The sequence below is a fragment of the Dysidea avara genome, chromosome 2, assembly GCF_963678975.1.
Source record: "Dysidea avara chromosome 2, odDysAvar1.4, whole genome shotgun sequence".
In the NCBI taxonomy this organism is placed as follows: domain Eukaryota; kingdom Metazoa; phylum Porifera; class Demospongiae; order Dictyoceratida; family Dysideidae; genus Dysidea; species Dysidea avara.
Window position 1 is genome coordinate 9179509 of NC_089273.1, and position 13980 is coordinate 9193488.

The following is a 13980-nucleotide window of genomic DNA, read 5'->3' on the forward strand; positions in this document are numbered from 1 at the left end:
TGGGCCAGTGCGGGTGTGTTTTATGCTGTGATGGCATCATAGGAGAGTCTCAGACTGCTGGGCTAATCGAGATGTCGAACCTAATGCACACAAACTGATTGTCACTTGATTCCAAGTGATTTTAATGTCATTGTAATAGATTATGGCTGTATTTTCCGAGATTTGAATATCTATCACGTGAGTGCCTATTTCATGCATTGGATTGCTCTATACGTTTACTGGACGAGATAGCCGTATTGTTAGGTGTTTATAAGCTACGTATCCTTGCTGTTGGAGACTGTCTCACTGATGTATTAACCATTCTGGTATTTGTTTGCAAAAATCGCGTCATTTTGGCCGAATTTCAGCATATAGATGGCTCAGCCAGATGGCTAACAAGCTTCAGTTATAACCATACTCCTCATGCAGGTACTTTACCTAGTACTGGTCATTGCTGACCCACGGCGCAGTTGCTGCTCTGCTTGTCCTGTGCTCCAGAGCAAGAAACATTTTGTCTGTCGCCAAAATGCTGCACAGATCGTGCTGCCACCCTAAACTGACCAATAAAATCAAACCACCAATACTTTGAGTTGATGATAGACTACTTGAACAATGTTGAGAGTGAATATCGTGGCATACGAAGAACCCTACGAACTGCTGGAACGAAAAATCACGTGATTTTAAGACATTTGTATAGTTTTCTACCAGAAGAAAGTGGCAAACTTGGCTGCCACGCTGGTGTTATTCAAGTTACACTTAGCCTAACACATGACAATAGTTAGGTAGTTGATTGGAGGATATCGATTTTTCGCGTTGCGGACCCTAACGCGAAAATCGATATCGCGTTAGGGTCGCGTTAGCACTGATTTGTGTTAGAGTAAGTGTAACTTGAATAACGCGAAAAATCGATATCGCGTTAGCACTGATTTGTTATTGCTACATACATATGTGCATTATGATACATTACATTTTTCTTTCTTCATAGATCATTTTGAGTTGTTGGAGATGTTTGGATGGATAAATCTTATGTGTGATATTTCCTCCCGAGTCACTCCTAAACTGTATGGCCTTTTACCAGTTTAGTTTTCAAATATTATAGGCTTTAATATGTGCTTGATTGCCCATTATATAGCTTAAACACCACTCCTTTCAACAACCAAAATTTAATACATATCACCACTAGTAGCTATGCCCATATTGAATTTGAGAGATATTCTCATAAGTTTATTGTAGTTTTCAGATCGCTTGTTGTTTAATTCTAGCAAATGACTGTGTGATGTGTAGCTACTTTGGAAATGTGTATTAAAGATTGCGTTTTCTTTCTTCCTGTTAATATACTCACGGTGTGGCGCGCCGACTTCTTGGGCCGAACGACACACTACCGTGTGTCTTGATGTGACATTATTATTATTATTATTATAATTGGAAGACCTCGCACAGCGAGTATAAATGCAATATACAAATCAAAATATATAGCTACAGCTAATTTCAATTTACAATTCATCTATAAGAAGGTTGTTAAACACGGTGATAGATGAAGCTTCAACAGTCTCTGGTTGCAAGTTGTTCCATAGTATAGCAGTGGAAGGAAAGAAGCTGAATTTATATGTGTCAATTCTATTGAATGGCAGGGTAAGTTTGTACTCATGACCCCGGGTAATTCCTCTATTAAAAGTGATACATTCTGGTAGAGTAAGGTCCACAATATGATGAATAATTTTGTACATCATTAATTTGGAGTCTTAACATACTTTGATGATAATTTAAACTGTTCCATTTCAAGGTAGTGAGCATTAATTTTGTGTTACACTGCTGGTGGATCAAAATCTCCAATAACAAATCTTGCTGCGCGCCTTTGAACAGCTTCTAGCATGTCAATATTACTTTGGGTGTGAGGGGCCCAGGCACAAGTAGCATACTCCAGTATGGATGCACATACATCAGGCAAGCTTCAGCTTTCACTTCACGCTGGCATGAAGACAGATTTCTTCTCAGGAAGGACAAGGTATTGTTTGCTTTCTTATTGCTAAATTTACATGTGTGTTGAAAGTAGGCTTGGAGTCAATCATTACTCCCAAATATCTAGCTTCAATTACACACTTTAGTGGTTCATCATATAATAAGTACAACTTCTTGATGATTTTCTTCAGTGAAATGTGTAGAATTTCACATTTATTCACGTTTAACATCATTAGCCACTTATTTGCCCAAAGCTGTAAATTATATAAGTCTTGCTGAAGAGTTTCTTGATCAATTTGATTGGTTATTGGTCTATAGAACACACAGTCGTCTGCGAAAAGACCACAGGATGATGATATACACTCTGGTAAATCATAGACCAGAAACAATAAGGGACCCAACACTGTCCCTTGAGGTACACCACTAGTAACATTCACTGGGTGTGATATACAACCATTATATACAACTCTTTGACTATGGCCATTAAGAAATGATGAGGTCCACTGAAGAGTGGACATCTACGTATGTAACTGTGATATGATTCGATAGAGTGTTTAATGACCTACTTGTGGCTTGACCACTGCACTGTTATAACTGAGGTGATCATAGCACACTTAATCAGCAGCACACCCATGGGGTACAGGCACATTTTCAGTATGTGGTGTGTAAAGCACACAAGACAAGCAGTGTGACTGTATTATATTGGTGTACATGACACTAAGATTTGTAAATGAAAAGTCATTTTCTGCTATTATAGATGATTCTAGTGTTAACAATTAGGTATTCTGTGGCATCCTTTATCATTTAGAGGTAGTAGGATGGATAACAAATCATCAATTTTATTGAATTTATGTGTTATAAATATAATTATAATTTTTTTTGTGCTAAGCCATTGCACAGGCAGTTCAAATTGATGCACTGCAAAGCTGGTATGTTTGTATCAACAAAATTAATTTCCATTAGCTCATAGAATTTCCATTAGATAAAACACGTTCAAATATGTTATCAGAAACCAGACAACAGTACAGAGATGAAAATTTGTGCACTGATGATCAGTGAGGGCCAGAACATGTCTTAGGGTGGAACATGTAAGCCTTAGTTGAGTGAAATTAAAACCCACAATCAAACTCCAGGCTTGGTGATATAGGTTTATATACATTTTGAAAACAATGTTTAAGTAGAGATTTGAAAGCAGTAAGTTGCTGACTGACTAATAAATAGCGTTGTGTACCGTTTGTAGGTTGTTGACATACCAGGAATGTAACACCAATTACAAAACTGCAGATGATGTAGTATTTCCCAATAATACTAATAAAGTTGTGTCACATGCTACCCATCCACTCCTGAATGCACAAGTGTTTTTTCAGCTACACATGTATGATCACACCATTTTTAGTGTGACTAATGTGGTGCATACTACTCTTATAATGATGTGCCAGTTTGGACAACAATATCACATCTGTTAGTGTGTTGTGACCACTACTGTATTTACAGTGTGGTGTAAAGATTGTTAAAAAGCATTTTCTTCAGCATCTAAGGAATGTTGAATCAAGCTTAATAGTATGTTACAAACATTTCTAGTTTTCTATATGTGACCGAATTTGACAAAACAAGGCTTCCACACACATCCACTTTTATAATATTGAAGTACCATAACTCAATGTAGGAGTATGCCTTTAGTTTAAAACTTTAACCTGGTATCGTACTATGCTATGCAAGGACTTTATGAAAAGTTTAGACCAATAGCTTGACGAGTAGTCAAATTACAGCTAGTTAAAGTCAGAAAATTTAATGTGTGTGGAAGCCTTGTTTTGTCAAATTTGGTCACATATACATAACTTATGTATTCAAGGGACAGAGCAAGATGTGCGTCATGGCTAGGCCTGAGCCTAATGGGCTCAAAAATTTACCTATTATTCTTCTTTAAAAGTTTACCTATCATTCTTTTATTCTCATATCTAACCTATATGTATGCATCTGTAGTAATTTGAATTCATGAAAAATTATAGGGATAGTTTTTGCAAAAAAACCATCTCAAGAAAAAAATTTTGTATTATAATATTTTAGCTACTATATAACTATGGATGTAGCTAAGTATTTTAAAGTTGCATACATTATACTTAGTGTGTTCAGAGACATGGATAGGCACCGGCCTAATATGCCCAAAATTTTACCTATTATGCTTTTGAGCATTGCCCAAAAATTAAGCCTATTATGCTTAAACTTATGCTTTCAAAATCAAGATTATTCTCTAGAACTGACTGTTTTATTAGAGTATATCAGCCTTTCCTGACAGTTGTATTAGAGTAAGTGACTGCTCTATTAGAGGATCTCGATCTTATTTCTGCAAAGTGTGAATAACCAACAAAGAAACGGTTTAATAAGTTATATTACGTGTTTTTAAATATGAAATGCACTAATAATACTATTGGCAGTGAATATTTGCTTTCTTTTAGGCGCGCGTATTGCGCATTTAATTAATTTTTCAAACATCGTCCCTATTATGCTGGCATTATGCTTGATGCTTTTGGTTACTTATTATGCTTTAAATTGTGCTGGCATAATCGGCCGGCGCCTAGACATTGAAAAGATGTTAAAGTCACTCAATGAAACATAATGGGCAGTTTAATTCCTGCAGTATAACAAAAGTTTGAATCACAAAAACGATGACTGCTCTATTAGAGTATTTAAGCGCTCTATTAGAGTATTTGAGCATTCTATTACAGTATATTTGGGTCATTCCATGTCAAATCACCGAAAAATTGTGGGGTCACCCCTCACATTTTGATGAAACTTGGTGTGTTTTAGTACCTATGGTGCTCATCACCCATACCAATTTTTAGCCTCATATACCACATAGTTTTTGATTTATGACCACAAATATTTGAACATTTTCATGAAAAATTGGTCCGTCTTGAGTTACAAAATAAACTGCAGCTCACCATTGTGTGAATATTTTAAAATAAATTTTCAGCAATTAAAGATTGTTAAATGTGTTAATTGATCTTTCAAGTAATCCATAAACTATGGGATATTAAGATTCAAAAAGGCTCCATTAAAAACTTTAATCCTTAATATTTCAAAAAGTGCTGCTTCAAATTCTTTGAATTTTTTAGTAAACAATAATTGTGACTGGATCTACGAAAACCGTTCTTATCGCCCAAGACAGGAAGTTAGATTTTTTCACACAAACACAAAGCTTAATGAATGCACTATCAAGTTTCACTGCCACAGTCGACCAGAGTAAAGTGGTCTGCTTTTGCTGGCTGCTTTTCTAGAGCACAGTGGCGAGCCGTACGAGTGGTCTGGGGTCTTGATGGAGCCCTGGCCGACCAGGAGATGGCTGTGTGTGGCTGTACAGCTCTGTGGTGTTGGACAATGACCTGTGCTGTAAATTTCCTTTCATTTTAGCCAGTTCTGAGCCCTGGATGGCCTATAACTTGGCCTAATTCATCCTAGCACGTCTCTTTTCAATTTTTGAACACCATCTTGCCCGCCTTCCAGGGCCCCCGCCTCCCACCCCTTCTGGAGCTCGCCTGATACAGACAACCTCGGTTTAAAAACTATCTAAAATGGCGGGAAACTTAGCTGTTAACTACTTCTTCAGTGGATGATCAGGAAGGTAAGAAATTGTTGTGAAACGTGTGAAAATTTGGTATGCGTAGCTACCACCATTGGCCAGCTACAACACACAGAATATTTAAAACCGACGTTTCTCGATACTTTTAAATGGGCGATAAGACCGGTTTTCCCAGAGACAGTCACAATTAGGTTATGGTCCATTGTTGGTAAAATTTTTGTGGTGGGGCCACAATGGGTTCAAGAGATATAATTAAATATGTTGTGGTATGTAGTGGAATTTTGTAGTCTATTATTGCTATATGGGAGTGTACACCTCTAATAACCACTCCTGATGAGGACATGCCAACTTTGTCTTACACAATGAAGGTGTTCAAGTACAGTGCAACCTGCATTAGTGACCACCTGTATTGAAAAACCACCTTTGTGCTGTAATTTATTTTGTTGCATAGTTTTCAAGTGCGGCCAGCTTATATAGCTTGCAATTGCAAAGGCAGCACAATGACCAGCCAATGACACCACATCAGTTGTTCAATTGAGCATGTAGCAACATACCTGCTGCTTACTTTGGGTATTGTAACAATAAAGATTATTCGAGACAACAGGGATGTTGCTTTCAACTCTCATGTACAATCCATAGTACAAGAAAACTGCATTCTTTTGTACCAATCTCAGATAGCAGAATGGAAATAAAATTTTACTCATAATCTGATGTTTTCAGGAAAGAGTGTTGCTCTAGCAAAGAATGAAGCTTTACACTGTGAAAAAAGAGGGATATAAGATGGTATTTCCAGTGGCTTATTGAATACAAAAAAGCTTGGTATAACCTGTATTATACTAACAATCTCATGTAAGACTTCACTTAATGTGTTAAATATACTGAAACCATATATACGATGGTATAGTGTGGGCATTATATTAGATATAAGCTATTTGAGGTAATGTGGTAAATAAACTGAAACCATATATGCAATAGTATAGTATGGATTATACTAAAGTATAAAATGAGTATAATACAGGATTTATATTAAGGCTTATTTGTATTCAATAAGCCACTGGAAATACCATATTATATCCCACTTTTTGCACAGTGTTACCAAAATCAATTGCTGGATTTGTCACTTGTTGACATTAAGAGAATTGGTGGTTAGCTTGTGTGCTTGAAGTTTGCAGTGACACTAAAGAAGTGAAGCTGGAATTTCTTTATCTACACAGTCTATGAAACTCGTTCAAGTACCCAGAGCCCCAGAATATCAACACTATTCCAATGGGTAACATTCTAGTTCTCGTAGACCCAAGGACAAGTGGTTGTGTGTACTCTGCCAAAAAAAAGACTTTTGCTACCAAACAGCATCACACTGTATCACTACAGTAACAAACTTGTATTACCAGCACACCTTTGTCACAACCTGTTTATATATGCATACATTTAACTTGCAGTTAACTTGCAGTTGAATCAAAGAGTCCTGTGTGTCTGCAAACCTAAATCAGTAGAATGGGCTTCAAGGTGTGCCATACTGCATGGGATATCCATATCCACAATTCATTTTAAAAACATCCAAGTTATGATTCATTGAATGATCACAAGTACAGCAAAAATAGAAGACTAAATAAGCCATGTCTGGGAATCCGTACAAGCAATGGGTGAAGGGACACATGACCACTTGGGATACTCACACACCAATTTCATTCAATTCTGAGGGTCATGTGCAAAACTTTGGTGAACTGATATGGAATTACCCATACAGTAAATAAATTCCAGCACGAAGGTGGTCTTTCAATACAGGTGGTCACTAATACAGGTTGCACTGTACTTGGACACTTTCATTGTGTAAGACAAAGTTGGCATGGCCTTATCAGGAGTGGTTATTAGAGGTGTAAACTCCCATATAGCAATAATAGACTACAAAATTCCACTGCATACCACAACATATTTAATTATATCTCTTGAACCCATTGTGGCCCCATGACAAAAGTTTTACCAACAACAGACCATAACCTAGTTATTATTTACTAAAAAATCAAAGAATTTGAAGCGGTACTTTTTGAAATATTAAGGATTAAAATTTTTAAATTAAATTTATATCCCATAGTTTATGGATCTTGAAAGATCAATTAACAGTCTATAATTGCTAAAAATTTTATTTTAAATATTAAAAAGTGGTGAGCTACAGTTGATTTTGTAATTCAAGACAGACCAACTTTTCATGAAATATTCAAAATATTTGTGGTCACAAATCAGAAACTATGTGGTGTAAGAGACAAAAAATTGGTATGGGTGATGAGCACCATAGGTACTACAAACACACCAAGTTTTGTCAAAATCTGAGAGGTGACCCTACAATTTCTCGGTAATTTGTATAGGTAATCACACACATTTGAGTGCAATTAGGGAATAATTGTACGAGCAACAGTCAAAATTGCACGAGGCGAAGCCAAGTGCAATTTTGGCTGTTACGAGTACAATTATTCCATAATTGCATGAAAATGCATGCGATTGCCTACTAATCACATAGTGACCACCCTTCGTGGTTTGTAATACACATCTATCCAGCTCTATGTGGCCATTAACTTATACCAGGTAAGCACCGGCTTATTATGCTCGAAATTTTACCTATTATGCTTTTGAGCATTGCTCAAAAATTAAACCTATTATGCTCAAAATTATGCTATCAAAATCAAGATTATGCTCTAGAAGTGACTATTTTATTAGAGTATATCAGCCTTTCCTGACTGCTCTATTAGAGTAAGTGACTGCTCTATTAGAGTATCTCGATCTTATTTCTGCAAAGTGTGAATAACCAACAAAGAAACGGTTTAATAAGTTATATTACGTGTTTTCGATTATAAAATGCACTAATAATACTATTGGCAGTGAATATTTGCTATCTTTCAGGCGTGCGTATTGCGCATTTAATTAATTTTTCAAACATCGTCCCTATAACGCTGGCATTATGCTTGATGCTTTTGGTATGCCGGCATAATCGGCCGGTGCCTAATACCAGGTGATTGCATCATCCTTCTTTGTATTATATCATTATTTTGTTGTTGCACTTAAAAGGCTTCACGTGTTCGCAATTCTGATTGGCTACTCAAAATGTATACATGTGTTGCACTTAAAAGGCTTCTATTGTCAACTTATTTGATTGGCTATTCATTATATCACTTTCTTGTTGCACTTAAAAGGCTTCTGTTATTCTACTATTTTATTGGCTACTTTACAGTGCAATTACAGAAACAAGGCCATGTGATTTGGGATTAATTGCACTCCTACTATTGAGACTAATGTACGGCAAACTAAATCACTATGTGATTAGACATGGAATGATCCATTGATCTTTTAAGTAGGCATTCCAGCCCAATTTTTAAACTTTGGAAAAATGGACTTCTTATATGCTCAATAGATAGAGTATTGATTGCTGATCTCAGAAATATATAGTTTGTTGGGTTTGAATTAACTACTTTGGCATGCACAGTGCTTTAAAACTGAAAAAAGGTACATTTTTTCTCCAGGGCTCCCATACATGTTAAAGGGAAAAATGGCACAATTAAATCAGGAAGCCATCTAGCAATCTGGACTGTTGTGAAACTGCAGTTGCTTCTAGCTGCAAGTTTGTACATATAATGAGAGTAACTTCAGATGTTATCGGATCTCAGCGATCTTTGTATGCTTTGTAGTGAGCAAATATGTTTCACCTACTGCACACTTCTCAATACAATGGTACATACCCACAGGCAAGAGGCTATCTCAAGTAAGTAAAAACATCAAGTTAACAACTTATAAAGGTAAACAACTAAAGTGGAGGTGCCACAATGATACAACAATACCTAAGGTGGAGTTGTGGTTTCAATTATGGCATTGTTATGCCGACTTTGAAGTGGTTTGTATTTTTGAGCTGATGACACAGCCATCAGAAAATTGCTCTGGAGCTGAAAATCGCTAACCCGAGCGAAGTAACTACGCACTTTAAAGTAAGCACCAGTGACTACCTTCCACCCGACACTACGTTTTTTTTTAAATTTTAAAGTATTCTACATACATTACAAGGCTTAAAAAGATTACAAAACAACACAAAACTTACTTATATGTAACGCGCACGACAAAACTAAGGTTTTCATGATGATCAGCGTGTGGACAAACCCCATAGCGAGTTTCATCCTCATTGGAGCTCGGACTACTGAGCAATCCCAAGTTAAACGCGAGTTGTTGTTTTGTGCCAGGGTTCTATTGGGGAATATACGGAGAAATTTTTTATTAAAAAATCTCGGATACTGGAATGCCTACTTTAAGCTGTTTTCAACTCGCACTACTAAAACAGTACTAGAATCATTCTTAAAGGTTTTTTAATCCCTCATTTTAGCTAAATCAGAAGAATTATGCCTTTTCCGTTCAATTGATTATTTTAGTCGACGCTCAATTATTCCAAAATTATGCTTGTGAACATCCTATAATTCTGGAATTATTCTCACAAAATGAGAGACCTTTAATTCTCAAAATTATGCTGGCACATTAGGAGCAGGCCTAGTCATGGCAGTAGCTATCCAAAGAAGCAGTTTAGATTCTAAAAAATGCATGCACACACACCAGTATCTTTTATAGTTTCCAGCCAGTTGAAAGAATCTAATTCAAAATAGCCACGGTTTTAAAAACAGTGACCTCCCAAGAACCAGTGTGAAAAAAGGTGTGAAATCCAAGGTGGCAGTCAAGAAATGATTGATGGTAGGTTAACAACAAAAATTTTAATAAGGACAATCAGGTGAATTTGCAGTCTTCACTAGCACCAAATTCAATTGAATTACAATTATTAAATAATAATTTTGCTATTAACCTACCATCACAGCCATTGCTAGGCCGCCACATTGGATACCAATATCTTTTTTTCATACTGGCTTTTTCTTTGGGGAAGGGGGGATCACCCTTTTTTACTACTAGGCTGTTTCAGATTAGATTTATATGTGATTGTTATACTATGCTGTGTGTTACACTAATACAATAGCAATGAGAAATAAGCACAAGTACAAGTAGTACACCAAGCCTTCTGTTATCACACAAAGTTTAATAGTCTATAATTTTAATTAAAATTCCGTATAATATTATGTCATCTGAATCCGATGTGGACCATTCCATTTCAGAGTTGGGAAGTGGAGGATCAATAGGAGACTTTCTTCCTGTGGTTTGAGGACCAACTGAATATGAGTCTGGCCTAATGAGTGCTTGAAAAGCTACTTTAGCTTGATAACGCTTGCGATTAACTCTTACCCTGCATTAAAACAAAATCATGTATACAACTTAAACAATAGTGTCATTAAGCATTGTAGGAATCACAAAGACTGAGGGAGATGACCTGAAATTCAGGCCAAGTTAATTACCTAATTGTATTTGGTTACATTTAAACATCTGCTAATCATGGTGGCATAATAGGTTCCCTAAGCATTGAGGTAATGATTTGTATGAGTGACCGGGTCTGCAAAAGAAAACTGACATAATTGTGCAAGCCAGTATAAAGCGTTGATTACAATTGGTAAAATACTTGCATATCAAGACACACGGTAGTGTGTCGTGCGGCCCAAGAAGCCGGCGTGCCACACCGTGAGTATATTAACAGGAAGAAAGATAACGTCATTTTCACACTTTTGTATCTCGGTGATACCTTATCCGATTGAAACCACATTTGCTGCAGAGTTGCCCGCCAGCTAGGGGAGTCTACATTCCAATTTTTGAAGGAAATCACTCTAGCCATTTCCGAGATACGAGCGGCCAAAGGTTCGTTTTTTTTTCTTGGTTTTATTTTTCTTCTTCGTCTTTTCGCACACTTGCAAAAATTGCTATAAAACACAAGCGCGTACTCCGATTGCCTTGAAATGTGGTACAGAGAAAGGAGTCCAAAGGCGGATCCTATTATCAAATTTGGTGCAAATCCGATGAACGGTTCAGGATTTATGACAAATTATTCGCGTAAAACAAGATCAATTTGTTTTCACGCCTACAGGGTAAACCGCTTCATGGAATGAGCTGAAAATCGGTTTGTGAATAGATCAACTATTGTAGGAGTGCTTTTTGGTGTTTGAAAGCAATCGAAATAAAGATCGCGGAGATATGACACGAAACCGAAGGTGTGTAACAATTGCGCGATCGAGATTCGTGAATAAAAATACCAGGAATTTGCACGTCTACCAGGCAAACCACTTAGAGCAACGAGCTGTAAATCGGTGTATAGCTGGAATACTCATCCTAGAAAGTCCTTGCAATAGTACAGAAGAATCGGATTACACACCACTGAGTTATGATTCGAAAGCCAACTCCGTGTAGCAAATGCGAGATCGAGATACTCTAATAGAACAGTCACCCTAATACAGCATTCAGCTTACTTCATTATAGAGTTCTATTACATTACAACTTATTCTGTAGAGAGTTCAGCCGCAAACAGCTACTCTTATAGACAGTTCAACTGGAGGCAAGTCAGCCTGTGGAGAGTTAAGCTACAAATATATCACTGTAGAGATTCAGAACATTACAAGTCACACTGAAGAGAGTTCAGCTATAAACAAGTCATGCACCCTGTAGAGAGTTCAGCTACAATTAAGTCACTCTCTACAGAATTCAGCTACACACAAGTCACTGTGGAGAGAGTTCAGCTACAAACAAATTACCCTGTAGAGAGATCAGCTATAAACAAAACACTTTGTAGAGAGTTCAGCTACAAATAAATCAACCTTTAGAGCAATCAGCAACAAACAAATCAACTTGTAGAGAGATCAGCTAGAAACAAATCAACCTGCAGAGAGATCAGCTACAAACAAATCAGCTTGTAGAGAGATCAGTTACACACAAATCAAACTGTAGAGAGATAAGCTAGAAGCAAATCACCCTGTAGAGAGTTCAGCTAAAACAAATCAACCTACACAGAGATCAGCTACAAACAAATCACCTTATAGAGACTTCAGCTAAAAACAAATTACCCTGTAGAGAGATTGGCTACAAACAAATCACCCTGTACAGAGATCAGCTAGAAACTAGACACAATGTAAGGAGTTCAGCTACAAGCAATACACCCTGTAGAGATTACAGCTGCAAACAAATCAACCCGTAGAGCAATCAGCTAGAAACAAATCACCCTGTAGAGAGTTCAACTACAAACAAATCACCCTGTAGAGAGATCAGCTAGAAGAAGTCACCTTGTAGAGAGTTCAGCTTTAAAGAAACCACCATGTAGAGAGTTCAGCTGCAAAATAATCACCTGTAGAGAGTTCAGGTAGAAACAAGTCACCTTGAAGAGAGATCAGCTAGAAACAAGTCACATTGTAGAGAGTTCATCTAGAAGAAGTCACAATGTAGAGAGTTCAGCTACAAAGAAACTACCATGCAGAGAGTTCAGCTGCAAACAAATCACCCTGTAGAGAACTCAGTTACAAACAAATCGCCCTGTAGAAAGATCAGCTAGAAGAAATTACCTTGTAGGGAGTTCAGCTACAAACAAATCACCCTGTAGAGAGTTGCAAATAAGTTATCTGTAGGGAATAATTAACATGTAATAAATGCATTATTACATATATATATATATATATATATATATATATATATATAATTTGTACATTTACTGATACAATCAGAATTAGTTAAAGTATTTAAAAACTTCCTCATCTTTCTCTTCTTCCTGTGGTAAAGAAAAAAAGATAGGTTAAAAAAACCCCAAAGCCGGCCATAGGCCGGCTTTACAAATACAAAAAGAAGTGAAATCTAATCCAAAACAGCCAAGCTGTAGAAAAAGAGTGCGGCCCTCAGAAAGGCTATGGTGAAAAAAGATGTGAAATCCAAGGTGGCAGCCAAGAAATGGCTGTGATGGTAGGTTAATTGTAAAAATTTTAATAACGACAATTCAGGTGAATTTTGTGCCAAGACCTAGCAGCACTAAATTCACCTAAATTGTCGTTATTAAAATTTTTACCATTAACCTACCATCACAGCCATTTCTTAGCCGCCACTTTAGATTTCACATCTTTTTTTCACCATAGCTTTTCTGAGGGCCGCACTCTTTTTTTACAGCTTGGCTGTTTTGGATTAGATTAATTTTACAGGTCAACTGAAATGGAAAATTCGTGTATAATTTGATTATTATGGATGTATTGTTAGTATCAAGCAATGTATGTAATACCGTTTTAATAATTCAGTTATCATACAGTATAATAGCAATTGTATAATTCTTAAGATTTGCACCTTTTCACAATAAAGGATTGACCCGAAACCACTCTTGCAATACCTTCATGGTGGCTTAGCAGTATTGGTTAGGTATAACCAAGCCAAAATGTGCCTTCAGTACAACTGGAGATGTTTCTCATGGGTATGCTTAAGTCTATTATGCTCCAAAATCTTCCTATTATTCTTTCTAGTGGTTCTTTTTTATTATTCCCAAAACTATGCCTGAGTTCACCTATTATTCCCAAACTCATTCCTAGAATTTGTGC

At 36.7% G+C, this 13980-nt stretch overlaps 1 protein-coding gene across 1 annotated transcript in view; it reads right to left on the minus strand.

Moving 5' to 3' along the window:
* Positions 1-10506: 10506 nt before the first annotated feature.
* The window catches only part of LOC136243089 (neuralized-like protein 4), a 222273-nt gene continuing 218799 nt past the window's right edge, over positions 10507-13980 (minus strand). Inside the window, exon 7 of the mRNA XM_066034606.1 lies at positions 10507-10778. Coding sequence (XP_065890678.1) covers positions 10574-10778 — 205 coding nt within the window. The 3' untranslated portion in view covers positions 10507-10573. The remainder of the gene's footprint in view (positions 10779-13980) is intronic.